Below are 26788 nucleotides of genomic sequence, written 5' to 3'. Positions count from 1 at the left end.
CAAAGAAGGGAAAGCGGAAAGGGTGAAGGAGTATACAGAGGGTCTATACAAGGGCAATGTACTTGAGAACAATATTATGGAAATGGAAGAGGATGTAGATGAAGATGAAATGGGAAATATGATACTGGGCGAAGAGTTTGACAGAGCACTGAAAGATCTAAGTGGAAACAAGGCCCCGGCAGTAGACAACATTCCATTAGAACTACTGATAGCCTTGGGAGAGCCAGCCCTGGCAAAACTCTACCAACTGGTGACCAAGATGTATGAGACAGGCGAAATACCTTCAGACTTCAAGAAGAATATAATAATTCCAACCCCAAAGAAAGCAGGTGTTGATAGATGTGAAAATTACCGAACTATCAGTTTAATAAGCCACGGCTGCAAAATACTAACGAGAATTCTTTACAGACGAATGGAAAAACTGGTGAAAGATGACCTCGGGGAAGATCAGTTCGGATTCCGTAGAAATGTTGGAACACGTGAGGCAATACTGACCCTACGACCTATCTTACAAGAAAGATTAAGGAAATGCAAACCTACATTTCTAGCATTTGTAGACTTAGAGAAAGCTTTTGACAATGTTGGCTGGAATACTCTCTTTCAAATTCTGAAGGTGGCAGGGATAAAATACAGGGAACGAAAGGCTATTCACAACTTGTACGGAAAGCAGATGGCAGTTATAAGAGTCGAGGGGCATGAAAGGGAAGCAGTGAATGGGAAGGGAGTGAGACAGGGTTGTAGCCTATCCACAATGTTATTCAATCTAGTAAAGGAAACAAAACAAAAATTCGTAGTAGGAATTAAAATCCATGGAGAAGAAATAAAAACTTTGAGGTTCGCCAATGACATTGTAATTCTGCCAGAGACAGCAAAGGACCTGGAAGAGCAGTTGAACGGAATGGACAGTGTCTTGAAACGAGGATATAAGATGAACATCAACAAAAGCAAAACGAGTCTAATGGAATGTAGTTGAATTAAAACTGGTGATGCTGCGAGAATGAGATTAGGAAAGGAGACGCTTCAAGCAGTAAAGAAGTTTTGCTATTTGGGGAGCAAAATAACTGATGATGGTCGAAGTAGGGAGGATATAAAATGTAGACTGGCAATCACAAGGAAAGCGTTTCTGAAGAAGAGAAATTTGTTAACATCGAGTATAGATTTAAGTGTCAGGAAGTCATTTCTGAAAGTATTTGTATGGAGTGTAGCCATGTACGGAAGTGAAACATGGACGATAAATAGTTTGGACAAAAAGAGAATAGAAGCTTTCGAAATGTGGTGCTACAGAAGGATGCTGAAGATTAGATGGGTAGATCACATAACTAATGAGGAAGTATTGAATAGAATTGGGGAGAGGAGGAGTTTGTGGCACAACTTGACTACAAGAAGGGATCAGTTGGTAGGACATGTTCTGAGGCATCAAGGGATCACCAATTTAGTATTGAGGGGCAGTGTGAAGGGTAAAAATCGTAGAGGGAGAACAAGAGATGAATACACTAAACAGATTCAGAAGGAAGTGGGTTGAAGTAGGTACTGGGAGATGATGAAGCTTGCACAGGATAGAGCAACATGGAGAGCTGCACCAAACCAGTCTCTGGACTGAAGACCACAACAACATATCTGTTTATTTGCATTGTCTTTAGTACTTAGTATTTCTCTTTCATACGATATCCAGGAAAACAGTCTCCAAGATGTAACGCAATTCCACAAGAGTTGCACATTAAGTTGTTTCTGGAACATACATGGCAGTTTCTTTGTTTTTGTTTATTCATTTCGGAAATAAGTATTAATTGGTGTTGCTTTATGACCAGAAAGTCTGTCAACCAGATCATGATGAGATGTACGCGATGTAGTGGCAACCTCCAAGTTTTGCTCAGAAGCAGATACATGGCTTTTTATCTATGAATCCGACACTTTCAATAAAAAATTGTGAATTCGGAGACTCTTGTGTTCTGTATTGAAATATTGACATGTATGGAATGCATTAAATAATACGCAATTAAAGAGGTTCATGCAAACCTTTTTTGACCATTTTATAGTTTTTCTGTATATAGGGTAATAACTCAAATGTTGGTCTGCCCGATCCACTCCTTTCATGTGTCTGTTGTTGTCTAATACTTTCAGGTTTTTTTAAATCATGTTATTGGTTTTTCTACATTTTCTTTGCGTGTCGTCATAGTGGAATTATATATTGGAGAGATCATTCGTATTGTTTTAGTTTTTGATGCTCTCCATACCTGTAGGAGTACTTCACCTTTCCAATGATGACAAGCTTCAAACACATTGACTTTTGCATGTTTTAATTTCTCCAGAATCCTCTATTCTGGCATATCATTCTACAAACTCAAATTTTCTTTTCAAGTAATTTCTCTGCATGTTCTACACTGTTACAATAATTATCCATGTAGAGGTGATTCCACTTTCCATAAGAAGGTGTCAATATTTCCATCACTGTTTTTGCTAAAGGCTGTCCAGTGCCAGAATATACCTAGAATGAGGAAATGTATCCCATACTCTAATCACACAGAATCCAAATGAGTATGCCATATTTCGTAATTTTGGACGGATTGTAAACTTTAAAATTTAACCGTCCAAGCCACGGGATCATTCCTTCACCAATTGAGATGTTTTGAATTAGATTAAAAGTTTCTTTAAACTTTTGGGAAAAATGTTCAACTACAAATTGCAATTTGAAAAGACTGTCATCATTATCCGATTTATTGTTGTTATTAAAAAAATGTAAAAATGATAATATTTGTCTGAATCAGTTGTGGGACATTGTTTTGTGGAGTATCGGTGTGTCTTTCAACGGATTCATTAACCAGTTATCACCAATCCTTTTTACGATTCCCATACGGATAGCAAGCCCAAACCAGTTTCTAAGTTCCAGTCCCATAACATCGACAAATTTGGCATTTTTTAAATCCAGTTTCCTTCTACTGCATTTTTGACTGTAGTACTTGTTGGTTTTGTTGCTAATATATTCAAATAGATCATTCCCAATATATAATTCTATGATATCCTTGATGCTCTGTGTATCTTTGGGAAATATATTTGGATCCAGAGATCCTTCAAATTTATTATTGGTCCTTGGTAAATCTAGATCTGATCACTGTGCACTGTCTTCTTCGTCTGATTCATCCTAACTAGTTTGCAACCGTAGCGTTCACCGAATTATTCTTGGGCATATTTCACTATCTTCTGACGATTCTGCTTCGCTTTCATTTTGATGTCCAATGTCTTCTTCCCAATCGGCCAAGTCATCCGGAACATCAGACAAGATGTCTGTGCATTCACTGTAACTAATAGTATTTTCTCTTTCGTCTTCCATGATGAAGGGGCACAAATACTTATAAAAACAAAAAACTTGTTGACATGTGTAACTTGTTACCTAAAAAAAAAACACCAACAGAATGCAAAAGATACTAGAGTGCTGTCACCGACCACTGCGCAATGCTATGCTCATGACTCCACTGTGGTGTCGCCAGCCAGTGAGTGATACTATGCACACGACACCACTATGGTGTCGCTGGCCGTTGACCACTATTTCGCAGATGACACCACTGTGGTGTCGCCACATGATCATAATCCATTGTGTGTAATTCTTATACACAACATTCTGTGACTGCCAACTAGTTAGTCTGTATCAATCTGATGTGCCATTAGTATTCCCAGCAATGATCTTTGACAGTATGCAGTATATCTTGCCACTTTAGCAGGGTACCCAATAGACCCTCGATTTCCAAAGATCGAAGTTGTCTTTAACACTATCAAGAAGATTCTACGTCTAAGCCGGTGCGTGAAAGAGTGTCTTCACTTGGTATTTCCAGATAGTTGTACAGAGTGTGTAGGAAGTAGAACTCTCCAAATTTGCCCCTTCTTGCAGCAATTCTTCCGTAACACCATCCTCAGATGTTAAAGTGTTTGGTTGAGACTTCCATTGTCAGAGTGAGACCTAAGTACCAATGTTCTGCGCACACCATCCCTCCGCACTGGTTGGTGGTCTGTGCCATGTGGTGTGCATCTTCTTCCAGTACATGGTGTGGCCCAACGTTCTGCCACTTTTATTTTTAACAGGACATCCAGGAATAGGACTGCTCTACCCACACACTTTTGTGATAAAATGGTCTGTTGTATGGAAGTGAGATTTAGGAGAAAGTTCTCTGGCTTGTCTCTTCCATGTGGCAATATGACGAAGCTGTTGTTTACACACTGGAAGAAACAGGCAGGTTTCCATTGGGCTGATTCCAAGGCTTTCTTCTTGAAAGAGCAAGGTTCTATGCTACAACAAACTAACTTCGTGAGCAGATGGAAGAACAATAGATGTGCCGCTAGCATGCATACTTGGGTACAAACCTTGGATGGATAAATGTGTCAGCTGGAGGAGTGAGGGAAGAGATGCTGGGAAGGGACGGCAAATAGAATGGCATATCGTAGGGAAGGGAGTGGGAGATAAAAGTGCCACGCCAGCCTCTAAGCAGTCTGTTCATCAGCGCACATGATGATGGTAATGTCATCACTTGCCAAAATATTGTGCCCATTGGACACAGACATCCGGCCATTCACCTGTGAACTATTTCATCATGAAGTACATCAGGAGAAGCTGAAGAATTGCAGTTTTCATAGGGTTATGCAGACTTAACTGGCAAACCATAGTTTGTGGAGATTAACATTTTTTTTCTTTCCGACAGTACTGATTGAGGGCATATAGAGTTCTTGAGGTCCAGATTTGGATTATTAGCCACAGTACAGTTCCCAACAAGGACTGAAGTGTGTAATGCAACAGCTGTTCAGAATTTGTTTGTAGACCCTGCTACCTTCAGTGATATAAGCAATATAACAAAAAGGTATGGCCAAACTTTCAGGAAATATTCCTCACACACATTGAAAAGCTTTATTTCCATATTAGAGCTGGAAGAGGAACTTCTTTGTGCAGCTGGTGACACCCCTAGGGTCAGCCTAAGTCAATTAGCTGCAACAAGTAATGTTGACCACTTGACTGTCTGGGGTGAGCCACATGAGAAACTGCTGTATCCGTACCACATACAGTACGTGCAGGCACTATCAGCAGCTGATTCTCCTGCATGGGTACACTTCTGTGAATGGTTCATTCAACATTGTGTCAACCCTCAACCATGGGAAGTGTTTCATTGTTTCATATTGTGCTGATAGGCTCATTTCCTATGTGTTTCCCACAATTAATGTGTGGAAGAACTGAAAACGTGCACAGAAAAATGGGCTAAACCTCAAATATAAAAGCTTACTGGTAAGTGTTGCCATCTGCTGCTGCGTATGGGAACTATCAAAATTGATATTGGTCTGACCGATAAATATTACATTAGGGTATTTAGGGGTGAGACCAACGTAAGTTTTGATAGTTCTCGCACCCAGCAACAGATAGCAACACTTACATTTTAGGGTTAGCCCATTTTTCCATGCATGTCTTCAATTGTAGAGACTGTGCTTATTTTTAATATGGAAATGAAGCATTTGTGGACCCACGGTCATATAAGATATGACTAAACTTCCCTGAAAGTTTGGCCATACATTTTGTTACAACCTGTAGGTATGAAAGTTATAGTCAATCATTTATCTGGCCACAAATATAACAAATCAATGGAACCTCACAGAGTGAAGTATTCATAAAGAATGCAAATTGACTCAGGTATTTCACTATGCCTATAGCTAGCAAATTCTCAAACTTCACATCTACATGGAGAGTGAACAGTGTTAATGAAGCACTTCCAAAAATAACTTATGCCAATATGAAGAAAAGAAATATGTAATGGTGTATACTATGTGTGCATTCTAAGAAGCAACCAAACAGGATTGTTTAGTATTGACTGTGTTGCCAACTGTAGCTAAGAAACACAGTGTTTAGTGCATGTATATCTATGAAAGCAGAAAGCATACACAGAGTTAAGACTCACTAAAATATTGCGTGTAATCAAGTTCGAAATAGTCTTATTTACAGAATCGTTACAAACACTAAATCTCAAATGTACTGTCATTTTCATAAAGCATACACTAAATGACAGATTAGACAAGGAACAGCTCTGTACAAACAAGGAATGAGTTGATTCTTACTCTTGTCATTAATGAATCTGAACATACTATTAAATAGTGGCAGCAGTTACTGCTATTACAGTAAGTGTCACATCAAAGGCCACCTTTGCACAGGGAAAGAGTTATACGGTAAGCACGGAGAGGATGCAGTTTGCTTACACATGGTGACAGGTTGCAACAAAATTTCAATATTACCAAGCCTTATGAAGTTGTGCTGTGCACAACAACAAATATAAGTACATCATCATGACAGTAGACACTAACTGCAAAGGCAGCTATATCCACAAATAACAAAGAGGAGGTAGTAGCTTGATTAATAAGGTAAAAAAAAACCATACTAATGTACAAATCCATGTAGAGTTACTTTTTACACACACACACACACACACACACACACACACACACACTGCAGATTGCAGTACCTGTGTTCGCGGAGATGTTGAAGCAGTCTCAGTATAATACGTGGCATTATAGCTTCTGCTACACACATCAGATCAGTAGGAGCAGAAGGTTTGTTGACTTGTGCCTTTGGTCCATGTCGATCACAAAACCTGTGCAATTGAATGAGATATTAAATATGAAACATTTTGAATGTAGTTAATATTAATTTGTAAAAGTGTAACAAGTTTCAACACTTAAGCTGTGACTGATTGGAAAAAGTTATCACTTTTATTTGGGTTCAACATGTTGTTTTTTAACTATTGTCTAATTGCTTAGGTAAAAATGGATTTAGGGGAACAACAGCTACGGCCCTGTTTGTGGTTTGACCTCGAAATTCACTGCGATTCAACCATCACTTGAAAACCTTTTTACTTAGGAATAATGGCTCAAAACCAAATGTACAATCTTGTTTTTGGTTTTCTGCATTTAAAATCTTCAAAAACCGGGATCATGACAGCAGGTTTCAACAAACAAACAATAACACCAACTAATATCATATAATTCTTCTCTCCAATCACTTGGAAGACACATTAACAACACAATTTTACCACAAACAATCATATTTTATGTGTGTGCTTTCTACAGGACACACTAAGCTACTGGAACCAATAAAAAACATGACAATGTTATACATATATATATATATATATATATATATATATATATATATATATATATATATGCTATCCACATCCTTTCGTCTTTCCCTCTCCTTCCCTCTTTCCTGATGAGGCAACAGTTTGTTGCGAAAGCTTGAATTTTGTGTGTATGTTTGTACTTGTTCGTGTGTCTATCGACGTGCCAGCGCTTTCATTTGGTAAGTCACATCATCTTTGTTTTTAGATATATATATGCTTTCAATTAGATTATAATAGAGGGAAACATTCCACGTGGGAAAAATATATCTAAAAACAAAAATGATGTAACTTACCAAACGAAAGCGTTGGTATGTTGATAGAGACACTAACGAACACAAACACAAAATTCAAGCTTTCGCAACCCACGGTTGCTTCATCAGGAAAGAGGGAAGGAGAATGAAAGATGAAAGGATGTGGGTTTTAAGGGAGAGGGTAAGGAGTCATTCCAATCCCGGGAGCGGAAAGACTTACCTTAGGGGGAAAAAGGGACAGATATACACTCGCGCTGTGGCTAAGCCATGTCTCCGCAATATCCTTTCTTTCAGGAGTGCTAGTTCTGCTAGGTTCGCAGGAGAGCTTCTGTAAAGTTTGGAAGGTAGGAGACGAGGTACTGGCAGAAGTAAAGCTGTGAGTACCGGGCGTGAGTCGTGCTTCGGTAGCTCAGTTGGTAGAGCACTTGCCCGCGAAAGGCAAAGGTCCCGAGTCCGAGTCTCGGTCGGGCACACAGTTTTAATCTTCCAGGAAGTTTCATATCAGCGCACACTCCGCTGCAGAGTGAAAATCTCATTCTGGAAACATCCCCCAGGCTGTGGCTAAGCCATGTCTCCGCAATATCCTTTCTTTCAGGAGTGCTAGTTCTGCTAGGTTCGCAGGAGAGCTTCTGTAAAGTTTGGAAGGTAGGAGACGAGGTACTGGCAGAAGTAAAGCTGTGAGTACCGGGCGTGAGTCGTGCTTCGGTAGCTCAGTTGGTAGAGCACTTGCCCGCGAAAGGCAAAGGTCCCGAGTTCGAGTCTCGGTCGGGCACACAGTTTTAATCTTCCAGGAAGTTTCATATCAGCGCACACTCCGCTGCAGAGTGAAAATCTCATTCTGGAAACATCCCCCAGGCTGTGGCTAAGCCATGTCTCCGCAATATCCTTTCTTTCAGGAGTGCTAGTTCTGCTAGGTTCGCAGGAGAGCTTCTGTAAAGTTTGGAAGGTAGGAGACGAGGTACTGGCAGAAGTAAAGCTGTGAGTACCAGGCGTGAGTCGTGCTTCGGTAGCTCAGTTGGTAGAGCACTTGCCCGCGAAAGGCAAAGGTCCCGAGTTCGAGTCTCGGTCGGGCACACAGTTTTAATCTTCCAGGAAGTTTCATATCAGCGCACACTCCGCTGCAGAGTGAAAATCTCATTCTGGATATGATGAGGTGGTTTTTCTAGTCCATTGTTATCAGTGCCACAGCAAAAAAAAATAAGAGATTAACTACACGCAACTTGAAACACCAATCAAATAATTAGACAACTGGTCTACTGTTTCCAACAAATAGTAATGTTGAATTTCTAGGCTCAGGCTGCACGGAATATAGATTTCTACCACTGTCTTTCTTTTATGTTGGGAATAGTAAAGAAACAGTATGCACACATTGATAATAACTAAGGGAAGTTTTGCACTTTTATATTAAGTAGGTGAAAATGAAGCTAAATGGGTACAAATGAAAAAGCTATTCAGGCTTATCTTTCAGTTGTTGTGAATGCAAAGTGTACTGATTGATATAAATATATATAATTCTAAAAACATAAATGGGAACAAGCTGAAATTAATGCACTGGGATTCATTGAATGGGCTGGCAGAAGGAAGTGTTAACTCTCAAATTAGGCATGGTTAGAGTGATTGTTTTATCTGCTGTATTTTTTAATACACCACACACCAAGTCACATGTTACTCCACATGCACTGTTAGAAAACACTTTACTACATAAACTGTTTTGTCTTACTATATATAGTTTTTGTTTTTCACTGGAGGTATGCCACAAAAACTGGTCTTGTGGGTTAGCACTTTCTACAGCCGACTCCACTTTGAAACAGTTGTTATCTGTACTATTTATAAATATATAAAAAGTAACTTATTTTGAGTTTGTTACAATAAATGCTTTCCCAATCAAATTTTTGGAAAGTTAAACAGAAACATAAAATTTGTCAAGATTGGAAATGCTATTGTTTATGGTATAGCCCAGGCATAAGCTTCAGATGTAATGATGATCAATCAAATATTGACAAAAGATATGAGTGTTATACACTTATCAGGGAAACTACTAGTGTTCCCAGTTGGTGACAAACAAAACTGGTTTACCATGTTGTTGTGATCTTCAGTCCTAAGAGTGGTTTGATGCAGCTCTACACACTAATGTAATGTCAAAAATTATTCCAACCTATATTTGTCTGAAACCATTTTCTTGCATTCGAGCCTTGGTCTCCCTCTACAATTTTCACCCCATACTTCTTTCTATTACGAAATCGGCTATTCCTTGGCACCTTGGGGTGTGTCATATTAACCAATCCCCACTTTTAATCAAGTTTTGCGATAAATCTCTTCTCCCCTCAAATCAATTCAGTACCTTCTCATTGGTAACTCGATCAACCCATCTAATCTTCTGCATTCTTCTGTAACACCAAGTATCAAAAGCTTGTATCTTCTTTTCAAGACACTGTTCATTTTGTTCAACTACTCAGTAAAATCCCTTGCAACCTCTGCAATGTCCTCAGCAAATCTCAATGTATTATTTGTTCTTCCTGAGCTTGCCCAACACAGAGCCCCATGCTGTCTCACTTCCTTGTTAACCACTGCCTCCCTTCTATGCCCTTCAAGTCTTAGAACTACAGTCTGGTTTCTAGACTAGTGGTAACTTACTGCTCCCTGCATTTTATCCTCAATATCCTCAGAATCCCCAAGAGTGCATTCCAATCAACACTGCCAAAAGCTTTCTCTAAATCTACAACTGGTATAAAGGCAGATTTTCCTTTCTTCAACTTATCTTCTAAGATCATTCTTAGGGTTAGTACTGCCTTGCATGTTCCTTCATTTCTCCAGAACCCAAACTGACCATCCCCGTGAATGGCTTCTACCAGTTTCGCCATTCTTATGTAAATAATAAGTGTCAATATTTTAAGGCTACAACTTATTAAACTGACGATTTGCCAGTATTCACATCTGTCAGCGCCAGCCTTCTTTTGAATTGGTATTATTATATTTTTTCTGATATATTAGGATAATTTGCAGATCTCATTTATCTTGCACACTAGGTGGAATAATTTTGTCATGACTGGCTCTCTGAAGGATCTCAGTAATTCTGATGGAATTTCATATACTCCTGGGGTCTTGTTTCAACGTAAGTCTTTCAGTACTCTGTCAAATTATTCTTGCAGTATCAAATCTCCCATCTCATCTTCACCTACTACTTCTTCCCCTAATACAATATTTTCTTCAAGTTGGTTTCCCTTATTTAGACTTGCTACTTATTTCTTCCAACTTTCTGTCTTCCCTTCTTTGCTTAATACAAGCTTGGCATTTGAGCTATTAATATTCATACATTTGGTTCTATTTTTTCCAAAGGTCTCTTTAGCTTCCCTATCATCAGCATTGGTCTTTCTCCTAAACATGCATGCAGTTTTCATCCAGCGATCAGTGCTTCACCATTTTGCACTTCCTGTCAATATAGTTTTTAGACATTTGTATTCCCTTTGGCCTGTTTCATCTGCTAAGTTTTTATATTTTCATCTTACATTAGTTAGGTTCAATACCTTGTGAGTTATTCAAGGAGTTCTAATGGATCTTGTCTTTTTGGTTTCTTGATGCTGTGTTGCCTTTACTATTTCATCTCTCAAAATTACCCATTTGTCTTCTGTTGTATTCTTTTACCCCATTTCTATGAATAGTTGCTTAAAGGTATCTTTGAAATCCTCAACAACCTCTGGTTGATTCAATTTATCCATGTTCGATCTTTCTGCAATTTCTTCAGCTTTAATCCATAGGTCATAACCAAAACATTATGGTCAGAATCCACATCTGCCAATGGGAAAGTTTTGCAGCTTGTAATCTAGTTTCAAAATGGCGAAGAGTTCTCGGGCTTCCAGCTGGGTGGCGGTGTCTTCAAACTGCGACTTTTCGACGAGTGACATACTCATCATCTTCTTACTATCAAAATCCAGATTCCCACCAAAATGAAATTTTCATCTTTCTGAACTACTGAGTAATTTCTTTTATCTCACCATACTTTCTTTCAGCCTCTGTAAAACACAGAGCTAGTCAGCATGTAAACTACTACTGTTGTAGGTGTTGCCTATGTATCTACCTCAGCCATGGTAATATAGTCACTATGTTATTCATAATAGATTACCCACATTGCTATTTCCTTTTTCATTATAGGACCTACTCCTGTTTGAATTTTTCTGATAACGCTGCACTCAGATGACAGGGAGTCCTGTTCATCCTACCATGTCACTTCACTAATTCCCACTGTTTCTAACTTCAACCTACCCATCTCTCATTTTAAATCTCTAGCCTACTTAACCAATTAAGGGATGTAACAGCACACACTCCAACTCACAGAATTCCAGTTTTGCTTTTCCTCATGACATCTTTCTGAATAATCCCGACCCAAAGATCCGAATGAGGAACAATTTTACCCAAGAGGATACCATAATCATTAAACCACAAAGTAAAGGTGCACGTCCTCTCGATATATTAAGGCTGTCATTTCTCCTTGTTTTCAACTGTTCGTAGAGCCAGCATAGCAACACTATATTGACTAATGTCACAAGTCCAGTACAGTCCATTATCCAGACTATTGTCCCCTTGCAACTACTGAAATGGCTGCTGCGCCTCTTCAGCAACCATAGATTTGTATGGCCTCTCCACAGATACCTGTTCAGTGTGCTACAGCTATTTGTATTGTACATGATCCAGTTACATTAATGTGACCACTGAGTCACATGAAAGTAGCCATCACATTAAAGTAACCACTGCCTATGTTCAACATCAATGTCCAATAACAACTCATAGATGGCATGCAGGTGGCAGAACTAGTGTGGAGGCTCTATGAAATGTGTGTGTGTGTGGGGGGGGGGGGGGGGGGGGGGGAGGGGGGTTATGCGGAAATAGTGCAGTTGTCATCATAATATCATAATACAGAAATGGAGTAATTTATCTGACATCCAAAAGCGCGTGATCATTGGCTTTCAGCCCAAGGATGGAAGCCTTTCCGAAACGGCTAAGTTTGAAAACAGTTTGCATGTCGCTATGATTGAGGTACACTGTGAATGGCAAAATGCCACTATCCAAAACTGGTGCTGAAGCAACTGTGGTGCATCATGCACCCTAGGTGACTGGGGTGAATGACAGCTGTGGAAATGTGTACAGGCGAACAGATGTGCAACTGTTCATCAACTAATCATCCAGGTGAACAAAGGGGTTAACAACAGAGTCCTCTTAACAACCATACAGCGAAAGTTGCTGCGTGCAGGCTTTCACAGAAGGCAACTGGTTCATGCACCCATGTTGACTGCTCTTCATGGGCGATGGAGGCTGGAATCTGCTTGCCAATATTGCAACTGGATGCCACTTAGTAATGATAGATGCCCTCTTCAGATGAATCGTGCTTTACACTCCATCGGACAGATGGGCATTGGCATGTATGGCACTGCAACAATCATCTGAAGGGTCCTGGCTGGAGGAGGGAGAGTTATGGTCTAGCTAATGTTTTAGTGGCATTCCCTGGTTGATCCCATCATTCTGAAAGGTGCTGTGGATCAACACAAGTATGCAGTTTGTTTTGTCCTTGGAATGATGGCATCTACCAGTAGGACAATGCTATGTGGCACACACCTTAAGGTGTACATGTGTGGTTCAAACAGCACCACTTTACCATACTCTCCCCCTGGATTTAAACCCAATGGAGAATTTGTAGGACCTCCTCGATCGGGCTGTTCATGTCATGTATCCTCAACTGAAAAACCTAGTGCAGCTGGCCATGGTACTCAAGTCGGAATAGTTCCATATCCCTATTGGTACCTTCCAGAACCTTATGGACTGCCTTCCTGCACATCCCTGCTGCAAAAGATTGTTATTCTCAGGCTTCTGACAAATGATCATATTAATGTGACTGGATCACGTAGAAGCACACAAGCAACCCCATCCAGGCTATGTCCACAGTTCATATGTTTACTGTATTAAACTAATTTAACTAACTTCAGGAATTTTATTGTTTCTTATTACTAATGTGGTCAACAGCTCTCAAAAGACGGCATTTCAAATTTTTGTGATACACAGCTGTTGCAGTGCCACCTATTAAACATATCTGTGATGCACTCACTAACAGATTATGCAGATTTCTTATAAACATTTCCTTTCTATTTTGAAAAGCCTGTTCTGCAAAGATCAAACAGCAACAGCAGTCGTGAAAAGGCGACACCAAAGTCCTCTACGTGGAAAGAGCTCTATTCCTAACAACTCATAAAATATTTTTTCTCAAAAATAGTGCTCTTACAGTGCACAAGGCTCTTCCGCTGCTTTCTGCTGTTGGCAGTTTGTTTCCATTTAGTCACAGTCAATTAGGTGATTGTACACGGAACTCAGTGAGAATCACGACATCTAAATATTTACTTCAGCAGAATATGAGAAATTATTCATTTCTGATATGGAGAGCAAGAACTAAACTAGATGTGGTGATAAGACTGACCTGTAGCATAGCACGAGCCCTAAGATTACACTGGAATGTGCGTTTGGTTGTGAGATGGTGACACTAATGAATCTCAATGCAAAAATATGATTGATGTAGTAGATACATGTGTAGTGCAAGTTCAGTTCAGCCTAGTAACACACTCAGTTAGGCCCCAGCTGATGCCTGTTACACATCTACAGAGTTACAAGTTGCTATTTAGCTTTCTCTGCAATTTTTCTAGTAGTATACTTCTTAAATTCCTTGCATGCTTTTCTGTCTAAGAAGTTTAATCTCATGTTTTCGAACTGCAAGTGTATATTTAGGAAGTCTGCAGCGCAGTTTTCATTTCTTCTGAACAGCTAGCTATACAATTCATTAAGGGATCAGCATCTGTTTGTGACATATCAGGAGGGTAGCTAGTTGCATATCTAGATGTGTGTCTCCATTTATACTTTAACTCTTAGTCAGTCTTGCTATGGTGTTTAGGATGAGAACATGCTGTGTGCAGATGCAGAAGGAGCTGGCAGCTGTTCAGGAACAGCTGAATGCTGCTTTTGGCTATGATCAGCCACCTTCAGGCAGTTGCCTCGAAGTTTAGCAATTGCGTAGAATTTGGCATGTCACATGGGTCAACTCAGGTGTCACTTGTTTCATCCATGGGCTCTGCTGCCAAGGCACCTCCTAGTGTATCCAACGTGATGAATCCGTTCTCACAGCAGGTAGACTGACACAGCTGTGTCACTTGAAGTGGAGGGACAATGTGGAGACTGGCCGCCTGGCTTCGCCTATTGCCCTTTGAGTGAACAGGTCCAAGCAGGGACACGCAGGCAGGGGTCTGCTATTTATCATGAGCTCCAACATTAGGCGCATTATGGAGCCCCTTATGGAGATAGCATTCAGGGCTGGAAAGAAAGCCAATGTGCACTAAGTACATCTGCCAGGAGGGAGGGGGGGAGGGGGGTGGGAGAGAGGGGTGGGAGAGTGCTCATTCACAATGTGGGGGAGGCCTTGTCTGCAGAGTGCAGGAAGCAGTCATTTGCAAGTTGTATATCACATCGGCACAAACAATGCCTTCCGCATGGGTTCTGAGGCCATGCTCAGTTCATACAGATGGCTAGAAGAAGTGGTGAAACCTACTGGCCTCTGAGCAGGGTGCAAATGGAGCTAACAATTTGCAGCATTGTTTCCAGAGTTGATTAGGGTCCTCTGGTTTGGTGCCATGTGAAGGACCTCAACCAAAGACTTCATCAACTCTGTGACAATCTTGGCTGCAGATTTCTGGAACTGTATAATTGGGTGGGGAATTGTAGGACTTCCCTTGATAGGTCAGGGGTGCACAACACAAATGAAGCAGGTACTCAGGTAGCAGAATACTTGTGAAATGCATGTGGGGTTTTATTGGGCTAGGCGGTAGTTTGAGGTAATGTGATGAACAGTCATCAGATAGTATGCAGATAGTGAAATAAGACTGCACTTAGAGTAAAGACTCTTTGACTGCTAAAATTTTATCAGCAAATTGTTGAAGCATTCGTAACAAAGTACCTGACTTTGCTGCTGCCCACAAAAATTCTTGTGCTCAAATTATTATTGGGACCAAAAGGTGGCTGGCTCAAATTATTATTGGGACCCAGAGCTGGCTGAAACCTGAAGTATAAAGCTCTGAAATGATTAGGAACTCATAGAACAAATATCAGAAAGATAGATTAGGCACCACAGGAGGTGGAGGGGGGCTGCTCATTGCAGTTGACAAGAATATTGTCTCTACTGAGATTGAAATTGACTGTGCCAGTGAAGTTATCCTGTCACCTATAACAGGTCTAGGTGAAAACAAGATAATTGTTGGATGTTTTTACTGGCCACCTGATTTTGCTGTGACATTTTTCGAGTCACTCAAAGGAAGTCTACAGGCAGTAGTGCGTAAATACCCATATCATGCAATAGTAGTTGGAGGTGACTTTAACAACATGCAGAGTATATGTCACGACATCTGTGGATTCACTGCAAGGGAGGGGGGGGGGGGGGGGGGGGACAGACAGACAGACAGACAGTCAGTCAGTCAGACAGACAGTCAGACAGTCTTGTTGAGTACTTGTAGTTCGGCAGCTCACAAGCAATGGAAATATTTTAGACCCTGCAGCTACAAACACAGCAGATATTATTGATGGCGTCAATATTATTGTTGATGATGATGATATAGCAACAGCAGTTACTTAAGTTAATAAATCAGTCAAGAAGGCTAGTTTAAGGTAACGTGATGAACAGTCGTCAGACAGTATGCAGATAGTGAAATAAGACTGCTAGAAAGAGCAGAAAAGCAGTTGTGTATCACACTTAGACAATGAATTGATATTATTTAGTTCCAGTATGACAGACATAGAGGAATTATGGGCAAAGTTTAAACAGACTATAAATTTTGCCCTGGAGAAGTAAGCACTTAGTAAGTGGATTAAAGAAGATAAATACCCATCGTGGTTTAACAACAAAATTCAGAAAATGTTGAGGAAGCAAACACTGTTGCATTCTCAGTTCAAAAGAGAGCAAGCAAATAATGACTGACATAGGAGTGGAGATTCATGCATCTGCGAAAAAAACTATCCATGAAGCATACAACTCTCATTGTCATACCTTAGCAAAAGACCTGGCTGAGAATCCGAGAAAATTCTGGTCCAATGTAAAGTCACTAAGGGGGTCTAAGGTTACCAATTGGTAACTCACTGACCAGTCTCATGTGGTAGTATAAGCTAGCAAAAGAAAAGCAGAAATTTTTAAACTTTGTGTTTAAGAATTCGTTCACCCAGGAGAATCGTACAAACATACCATTGTTTGACCATCTCAAAGACTTCCGTGTGAACTACATAATAATAGTCATCCCTGGCATAGAGAAACGAGTGAAAGAGTGGAAACAAATATGTCACAAGGTCCAGATGGAATCCCAATTCAGTTTTACAAAGAATTCTATGGCACTGGTTCTTTACATAGCTTGCATTTATTATTAATCTCTCACCCATCTTGCATTTATTGTGAAACGCTCACCCAGTGGAAAGTCCCAAGCAACTGGAAAAAAGCGCAGGTAACTCCTGAATACCAGAATGATAAAAGAATGGACCCGCAAAATTACAGACCAATATCATCAGTTTTCAGCAGAATTCTTTATCACATTCTGACTTCGAAAATAAGAGATTTGTTAGACAGTGAAAAGCTTCTGTCCACGAATCAGCACTGTTTTAGAGTGCAACACTCATGCAAAACTCAATTTGTCCTTTTTTTCACATTATATACTGCGAACTACGGATGTGGGGCAAAATTCTAGATTCTGAAAAGCACTACAGACTGGTAATGAAGATATGAGCATATGGTATACGTTTCCAGATATGAATGGCTTGAAGACTTCTAAGTAATAAAAACCAGTACACTGTACTCGAAGGTGAGGTTTCATCAAAGACAAGGGTATCATTCGGAGTGCCCCAGGGAAGTACGTACATACGCGCGCGCACACGCGCGCACACACACACACACACACACACACACACACACACACACACACACACACATCATCAATAAACAATCACAGATTGCTGCCCACCCTGTCCAACAGATAGTTTTTATACATATAAAAATGAATGGCAGCTAGCTCAACATGCAGAAAAATGTACATTAATGTGAATGTCTAGGAAAAACAAATTCGTAATGTTCAAATAGAGCATTGGTAATGTGCTGCTTGACACAGTCAGGTTATTTACAAATCTGAATGTAACACTGCAACGAGAAATGAAATGGAATGAGCAAATGAGGACTGTGGTAGGAAAGGCAATTGGGAGAATTTTGGGAAGTTTGGTTCACCTGCAAAGGAGACTGCATATACGATGCTAGTGTTACCTATTCTTGAGTACTCTCAGGTGTTTGGGATCTGCATCAGATTGGATGGCAAAAAAGCATCAAAGTAATTCAGAATCAGGCTGATAGATTTGTTACCGATAAGTTCAAACAACATGCAAGCGTTATAGAGATGCTTTGGGAACTCAAATAGGAATCCCTAGAGGAAAGGTGATGTTCTTTTCGAGGAACAGTATTGAGAAAATTTAAGAGAACCGACATTTGAAGCTGACTTTCTGAACAACCCTACTGCCACCAACATATATTTCACGTAAGGACCACGAAGATAAGAGAAATGAGGGCTCATGTGGAGACACACTGGCAGTCTATCCCTTGCTTTATTTGTGAGTGGAGCAGGAAAGGAAATGACAAACAGTGGTACAGAATACCCTCTACCACGCACTGTATGGTGCCTTGCAGTGTGTGTATGAAGATGTAGTGTAGCCCAAGATATATGTTCTTCATTGCAGTAACCTGCTTTTATGTTTTATTCCCAATTCCCCCAAAAAGTCTGATGATGTATTTAAATACTAACCTAAAAAAAAAAAAAAATTACAGCTATCTTTATATAAGAAACATAGGAAATTATGAATGAATATTCTGATTGGGTACCAACAAACAAACTCATAAATTTTCGTGTTCACTTATCATCATTCATTGAGCTAACAGTTACCAACAGCAGCATATAAAAGAAAAACAGTGCTATACCGTAACTGCATTTGTACTGATATTTCTCTTTGAACTGATGGTAAGTCGTTTATGTCTACATATTTTGGTGATGGCTAAATTAAGAAATAAGTGTTTGGAAAAAAATTATAGATTTTTTCCCTTCTGTCCACATGCAAAATATTTTCTTACATTGAATGTCAATTGTCAATCTTTGCATAAATTATTGTTTAATTGCAAATCATCAATATTTTTCTAAACATATTGTCTCTCTTTATCCAACAAACATCCAAACATTACCTTTTCTTTGTTATCTAATGAGTAAAAACGACACTGATAGATGACTGTAAAATATGAAATTTGAGACAATGTCAGAAATGATAGGATGTGATATACTATTGGAATTCTTTATGAACAACCGAATCAACAGGTAACACTTAAAGAAAAAATATACAGAAAATTATCTTTTAAGGATAAATTAAACTTAAGAGACATCAAACAAAATTAATATACACGTTTATCACTCTAGCAAACAAGACAATCAAAGTTAAATATGAGAGCAAACAATATAACTAGCACTTTCTTGGTAAACAAGTGATACAGTGCAATCATAATGATAAGGTTAATGGAGACAAAGAGACTGTGGTAACATGAATGCTAAGGAATGGAATAGACATCGTATCTCCTTAGCCAAGATGTCGCAGGGTTGCCACAAGTTTCCCCAAGTAAAATTCCCTGATTTCCTGACAAGTTTTAGCACTTTTGCATGACAAATTTTGAGATTGACATTGACAAAAAAATATAGGGACTTTTGTATCTCTAAACATGTGAGCAAAAATGTAAAGTACTCACATCAACATCTATTGTAATGAACTGTTTTCAGATGGAGAAAGCAAGCCAAGTGGTATGTGTGTTTCATTAAGACTACTGATGTTATTTTATATCAATAAAACAAAACACATTTGGTGACAAAAATGCGCATTTCCTTGGAGTTGCAAGACAGATTTAAAATATCTTCACTGATTTCAGAAATAACCTCATAAAAAATTCGGCCTTTTGAAAGAAGCATATAAGGTAGGGATGAGTTGCCTAAACCAACACTATAGACAACCACCAATAAAATGTCGGTTCTATTACATTTGTTATTGTCAGTTATTACCCACTGTGTTATGTCTATTACTTTAGAGGTAGTGTGTGTCCGCCTGCTTAGCTAAGCGGTAACGTGTTTGCCTACCTTGCAGCGTGCCCGGGTTCGATTCCCAGCCAGAGTGGAGATTTTCTCCACTCATGGACTTGGTGTTGTGTTACCTCGTCATCATTTCATGATCACAGACTCACAGGTTGCCCAATGTGGCATCACCTGAATGAAGAGTTGCAACCCGGCGGCCAAACATACTTTCTAAGAGCCAAAATGTACTACAATAAATCAAATGTCTGTAAAACGCTGCACTGTACAATGTGCTTGCAGTGAGACAGTTGCAGTTCCTGAAATTCGTCGGCAGGCCCGATCTCTATGAGATACCTGCAGAAATGGCCTGCAGTTTTCACCCGTCTTGGAAGTCCACTCATGAGGCCAGCTATTTATGTGCCATGGACACCATATTGATGCAAGCAAATTGCAGTGATCAATCCATGTAACAGATAACTTGTGTGAATACCCTGAGAATTAATACTAATGAGGATAGGTAACAACTCAACATGAAGATGTTCGCTGAGCCAAACAGGCACATAGAAGAGACAATCATACTCTCACAACTAAATTTTCGGCCATAGCCTTGTCAGAAAACGAGAGCACAAACACTTTCACATAATCACGCAGACTCAACTCATGCACACACAACCGCCGCCTCTGTCTGCTGTGTCAACAGTCCCTGAGAATCAGATCCAAACAAACCACTCCTCACGCCTCCCTGCCTCTTGCTGGCAGCTGCTAGGCCAGTGGCAAGAAGTGGTGGTAGCACTGGCTGCAAGGTGAGGGGAATGGTAGGATGGGGAGAAGCAGTAAGAATGAAGGAGTACGGAAACAGTGCATGTACTCGGCTGCGGCCAGCCAGCGACAATGCATGATATCTCAGTAAACAAACCATTGCATCTACTGAGTTTTCCAGTGTTCTTTTAAAATTTCTCTGATATTTCACTGATTTCCCCAACACGTTTGAAATTGCCTGATTTCCAGAACTTGTGGCAGCCCTGTATTGGATATCATCACAAGAAAAACGCAAAGCTACAGTACATTAAGAATCTTCTTAGGAGGATACACGCATTCCTAAAAGACTGTTACAAAAGAGTAGATGAAAATCATCTGATATATGAAAAAAAGTCCTGAAAAGACAAGATTACAATACTATCAACGAAAATGGGAATGTTGGGGGAAAGTGAAACTAACAAATATATTACAGAGATGGATAACTGATGCCTAATACTTGGTTTAACAAACATGAACTGCAACAGTTTTATATTTAAGGAAGGACAGAGAATTTGTGGAGAGCTACAAACCCCACAGTGTTTTTTGATGCCTTGCAATGATTTGTATTAAAAATTTTGCAAACCTTTTGCAATATGCAATCATCCTGACTAAGAAATTAACAGTGCAGATTTTAGAAATTGGTGCCAACATGAAATGAGGTTATGAAATACACGAGTTATCATTTCAACAGTAATTACAGATTCTGTGAAAGATTTTGACCAAATATCTGCCAAAAGCTCATAAACAATCAAATCAATGTAAAAAAAACCTGTAACAGTTGTTTCAATTAGACAACAATACATGTGTGGGAAGGCCAGGAATGATTAATAAATTAATTAAGGTTACACCATTTTACCAGATATACTGTAAGAGCCCTTCCTTAATTAGATTACCTGTAGACGGGAAAATTAAAATATAAAAAGGTGGATAACTGATGCCGAATATTTGGTTTAACAAACATGAACTGCAACAGTTTTATATATAAGGAAGGACAGAGAATTTGTGGAGAGCTACAAACCCCACAGTGGTGACTATTTAGCCAAGCATTTTTTTTTTATTTGCTTAGGTCACAGGTATATATTCTTCTCCCAAAAAAAAAACAATTTCAGAAACTCAATAGAACAAGGAGAGTACAGATGAAAATTAGTTATAATAAAGAAACACACTGTATGATCAGCAAGCTGAAAATGATACTGTTTAATGACTTGTACTTAGAGCAAATGAAAATGACAAGCAGAGGGGCACAAAATCAATATGAGGATACAAAAAAGATTTGCAGTTCATATGGGAGTTATAGAATGGTATGCTCAAATACACTTTTTCTAATGCAACTGAAATAATATGGGTCAACGGACAAGTCCAATTCCACCCGCCAGCTTTGACACGCGACATAAGGCTGTTGTGGTGTGTGACGTCACGACAGCGCGGAGTTTAGTTCGTGAGAGTGGCGTGTTTGTAGGTGTCGTTTTGATGTGATCGGTGGTGCCCTCTGGTAGAGAGAGAGAGAGAGAGAGAGAGAGAGAGAGAGAGAGAGAGAGAGAGAGAGAGAGAGAGAGAGAGAGAGTGTGTGTGTTGGTTTTAGGTGACGTTTTTGGTTTAGTCTGCACGTGTGGCGTGTTTATAGGTGGCGTATTGTTGCGGTTGGCAGTTCTCTCTGGTGGTGTGTTTACGGGTAGCGTGTTATGTGGCGTATGGGGTTCATTTGTGTAGTAGCATTGTACGTGTGTGGTATTGGTGGTGACTGTGCTTTCAGTACAATATTATTCAGTGAGTTAACGATTTTGGTTTTGTTATGTAGACATTATTGTAGTTTTTTTTCTGTTTGTCGTGTGTGAATTTTGGTAAATTGCTTCGTTTATGTCTTTGGTAGGTATGGATATGACTGACAAGCTCAAAAGTTTCAGGCTGTCAGCAATGATGGGGGACAGTGCATTGTCTCTAATAAAATTTCTTCAACGATTCAGCCTGTTGGCTGAAGTCGTGAAGTGTCCAGTGTGTCGTGAAGAAATGAGAATTACCAAAGTTCCGGCGTCTTGGACCAGGGACGGATATATGTGGAGATGTCTTAAGGATAACAGGTCAAGGGAAGTGTTCAATTCCAATTTTGATTTTCAAGGTGCTGTTCTTTTGTGGTAGGATTAAGTGTGGTGGTGGTGGTGAACGTTCTGAGATTTATAGTGTGGTATTGGTTGTTTCTGTTGACCTATATACGTCAAGGGAAGTGACCGATTCCAGTGAATTTTGTGTGGTGGAATTTGGGAAGGTTGTGGGGTCTTGTTATTTTAGTGTTTTTTTGTCATTTGGTGTAGTGGCGTGTGTTTATATTTAGTTTGTCCCCACCCAAAAACCCCCAATTTCCCCTGCTTGTCCCATTAGTTTAATTATATTTTTGGAGGAATATCTGTTTGGTGGTTTTTCAATCTATTTTGGTGTTTGTTGTCATGTTTACATGATGACGTCGTAGGAGTGGTATGGGAGTTGTTGTGAATGGTCGTTTCTGCCATATCGGTGACGTCATTGGTCAAAGCAGAGGGGTGGAATCGGATACTTCCGTTATCCCAATAAGATATACAATCAATGTGGACTTGCAGATATACCTTGTGGTTGTGAAATATCTTAAGCCAATGTGATGTGTGATACAATTCCAAAAACAACACCCATTACTGCATAATGGCAGAATCACTTCTAACTGATAATTGTGAAGAAGTTCCATGCTAATTATCCGTATTAAACTGAGATACAAGCAAACATCTACATTAGAATTGGTGCTGAAATGCCAATGACAGTGGCTGCTGTAATCTCTAGCTGCAAAAAGATTGTGCTATGAAAGATTCAGATTGACACCATAGGTGTAAATGTTTTTGAGTGGGAATCAGTGTGCCTTCTTTTGGATGATAGAGGTGTGGGCATAAGAGTTACCACTGCATCTTCTACAATGGATTAGGCATCTGATGTCCACATGAACATTCCAAACAAAGCTACAAAATTATGGGATGCAATCTGGGTTTTGCTTGGTGCCAGCCTTTAACATCAATAGTCATCAACCCTAGAGTCTGATCTAGCTGCTCGCTACTTTTCATATTAGCCATGTTTTCATTACATTTATAGTAACATAGGCCTTCAGCAAAGTCATAACATTTCCCTCAATTCTATGATTAATATCTCACAGTACATCTTCCTCCATGTGTGCCTTCTGATAACAGAAAACTAAATTTTGTATTTTCATAAGTATTGTATCAGATGCACATCTGCGCCACAAAGTTTGCTGCTGAGGGGGTTAGTAGTGGCTGCCAACTACATCATCAGCCAGTGTCATTACTTTTGATTGCTGGTAGCTTTCCATCCACTCTTTAAAATCTAACTCTAACACTTATTTACAGCTGCCAATTAAACAGCTCGCATATGACCCTCTTCCTCAGTTTTTGTTGTTCTCTCCATCTTATGCAGTCTTAACTTTAATCAGTAAATGATTCATATGGACAAAATCCAAGGTTTCACATTAGCAACCTTTGCCAATTAAAGAAAGTAATGCTTCATATTCCATTACAGTGACAATGCCAAAAACAATATTTCTTTTTCCACTGCTTACAAACTTTATACAGTAATTGAAGATACGCATCACATGTCTTTTTTTAGTCTTTTGCAATGATATAACCACCTATTACTAAATAATAAACCAAACTTAATAAAGTTAAAAATCTGGGAACAGAAACTTAATCAACAATTATTACACTTACCCCATTTCCTTCATGACAGATGTGTCCCCACAATCACAAGCACCTCCTGCTTGACTACGAAACATATTGAAGTCGTGTCCCACATGGTTCCCCTTTTGGAAGCACTCAGCACAAAGTGACATACAAGGAGAAATGCCACATGTGCGACAGCGATATGCCACAAAGTTGGCAGTCCACACTAATCCGCATGTTGTTGCATTGTCATACCTACGAACTAGAAGATGTTCCAACATAAATTTTAATACATATGACTACATGTTTAACTACTTATTAAAAAAAAAAAAGAAAGTTACATACAAAGGGGATAGCCTATCACCAGTTTGGGACAAAAATCATCTCTTCCATATAGGCATGCAAGAACCCATAAATGTGTGAAACCAGATAATTTGCTAATTGTTGCTAACTTTCTAGAAGTGAGGTAGAAGTTAAAAACACAACTAACACAGGGCAGGTTACAGTGTGAAACTGACCACATCTCATCAAAATCTTTATTGGAAGATGATAATTTGTAGCAAATTGTCAACACCAATAACTGAATAAATTAAAGCTTGTGGTAATAGATTGTTCTGTAGTGTAGTCCAAAGCCCTATTTAATTCATTAATTAATGCACTTTTCATTATAAATGATGAAAACTGCAAAGTAAATTCAGAAAAAGTGTATTACAATTAGAAAAACACCTGAGGAGCATTTTGCTGCTTATTAAGTACATAAATTGAGAAAAATGCAAATTGGGCCACCATGTGATTCATTTCAATTATTTATCTGCTGACACCTTATATGTAGTGGTTATTAAAGGCTCAATGAGGTCACCAATTTAACTGAACAACTGAAAAACGTACATTTCTGTGGAGCTTTAAAATTACAAAATCTGAATACATATACTTAGAAATATTACCAGTCAAGTTCATAAACAAATCATCATCTGGACACATTCTATATCAATATAGGAAATTAATCAGATATATGTAAAACAGACTTAGGCGTAATATTAAATAGCCTATATGATATTGGCACTACTCAAGAAAAAGTCATCTAATCACCCACACAGTCCCACATTTTACAGAGGCCCTACGACACAACTCTCTGAATTTCTCAATCTTATGAACAACTACATTTTTTCTGGCCAACCACAAACTAGGCTGCAAGTTCTTACAAAGAAGGAAACTTGCTTCACACGCAACAATTTCACGAAATACACTGTATTTGCTACTTATATATGCGAGAAGGAAAAATCGTGGTTATTAAATAATTATATAAAAGAATTATACCGATTGAACTTTTGGTGACTTGAATGCGTCAGCGAGTTTAAAGCAATATCTCTAACGTAACAAATAGTGCATAGGGTAAGTGATTAGTTGTAATCAACAAGAAATAATGTTATGATGTGCCAAAATCATATTACATAACGAACAGACGACAACTTCCATCAAACAGATACAGATGTATAATTTTTTTCATTCGGTATTTCTGATTAATAATACTCTAAACTTAACACTTCTTTGAACACATCAAATTGCAAATAAAGTTTTATTTCTTTTTATTTTCATCTCGGTACACATGTCTGCGCAAAAGATGATTAAATGTAAGCAATTATCCTGGCAGCTTTCACTAAAGTGAAATTATTTTCACAATTTTATTAATCAGCTATTACCCAAAAGCTAGTTTTACGCGCATACTTCGTGAATAAGTGTGTGATGCATAGTACGTCTCACAGCTGATATGTAAACACACGTCATGTCAAGTACATTTTCATCCAGAACGAGACAGCATTTTTACGACAAAATTGGGTTTTCTTTATTAAGCATGTAAGCACAGTTAATAGTCATTTAGTACACTGGCAGGGCTTACCTATACTTGCGAATTCATCAGGCGTCTTTCCTCCAGCCATCAACCACTTGATCCAGTCTATAGTCTCCCATTCTTCTATGGGTTTTCCAGGATTTAATATTATATCCAATAGTTCACTCAGATGCTGCGGAGATGAAGAATTCGAACAATCTGCATGGACGTACGCTGCTGCACCTCGTTTACCCTTTTTCATTAACACATGGGCAGCATTACTATTGGATGCCATTCTTGAACTAATCGTAAAACTTCTTTCGCCAAACAAGTAATTCCATTAACGCCCAACCCATACGACTTATTGTAGTAGAACGATCTGTCAAAGCGACGTATAGGCAATGATACACCATGAAAATATATTGGGAATAAAAGAAACAGACTAAACGGTCGATGGCATCAGCAACAAATTAAGCCTTGACATCAGTAGACTAAGCAATTTTGAAGGTTAAGCCGCGACGATCAATTCGATATAAGGTCAAAAAAATATTTGTTGTGAACGATAGAGCATTATGGGATGGATGATAAAAACAGATTCTTAAAAATATTGCACCATTTCCCATCAACAATCCTAACTATCAAGGACAAATGAACTTCAATCATACTAGATGGCAGTACGTACGATACGGACAAGACAAATGAAAGTCAACTGTCTACAGCTGCGAAAGCGCCCTCTAAATTCCAATCAAAACAGAAACATGTCACAGACTATAGTGTCTGTGATTCGTGGCAACCCAAAGATATCAACTCAAAACGTTTCCCTAGTTAGACAAAACAACAAAAGTAGTATCTTTGGCGTATAGACAACAGTTCAGTAGAAAGTGCGAAGTACGGCCTTTCTTGTTGTTCTGCGAGCACGACTGGTTAAGTC

The 26788-nt window shown here is 39.1% G+C and overlaps 1 protein-coding gene across 2 annotated transcripts in view; it reads right to left on the bottom strand.

Annotated features, from left to right (window-relative positions):
* The window catches only part of LOC126252102 (E3 ubiquitin-protein ligase Ubr3), a 304811-nt gene extending 278317 nt beyond the window's left edge, over window positions 1-26494 (bottom strand). For both annotated transcript variants that reach the window (XM_049952962.1, XM_049952963.1), the window contains exons 1-3: window positions 25927-26494; window positions 24078-24291; window positions 6486-6614 (exon numbers count right to left, since the gene is read on the bottom strand). In XM_049952962.1, coding sequence (XP_049808919.1) covers window positions 6486-6614; window positions 24078-24291; window positions 25927-26152 — 569 coding nt within the window. In that variant the 5' untranslated portion in view covers window positions 26153-26494. The remainder of the gene's footprint in view (window positions 1-6485; window positions 6615-24077; window positions 24292-25926) is intronic.
* Window positions 26495-26788: the final 294 nt, after the last annotated feature.

Source organism: Schistocerca nitens, chromosome 4 (assembly GCF_023898315.1).
Source record: "Schistocerca nitens isolate TAMUIC-IGC-003100 chromosome 4, iqSchNite1.1, whole genome shotgun sequence".
NCBI classification, from domain to species: Eukaryota; Metazoa; Arthropoda; class Insecta; order Orthoptera; family Acrididae; genus Schistocerca; species Schistocerca nitens.
This window is presented reverse-complemented; position numbering and strand designations above follow the sequence as displayed.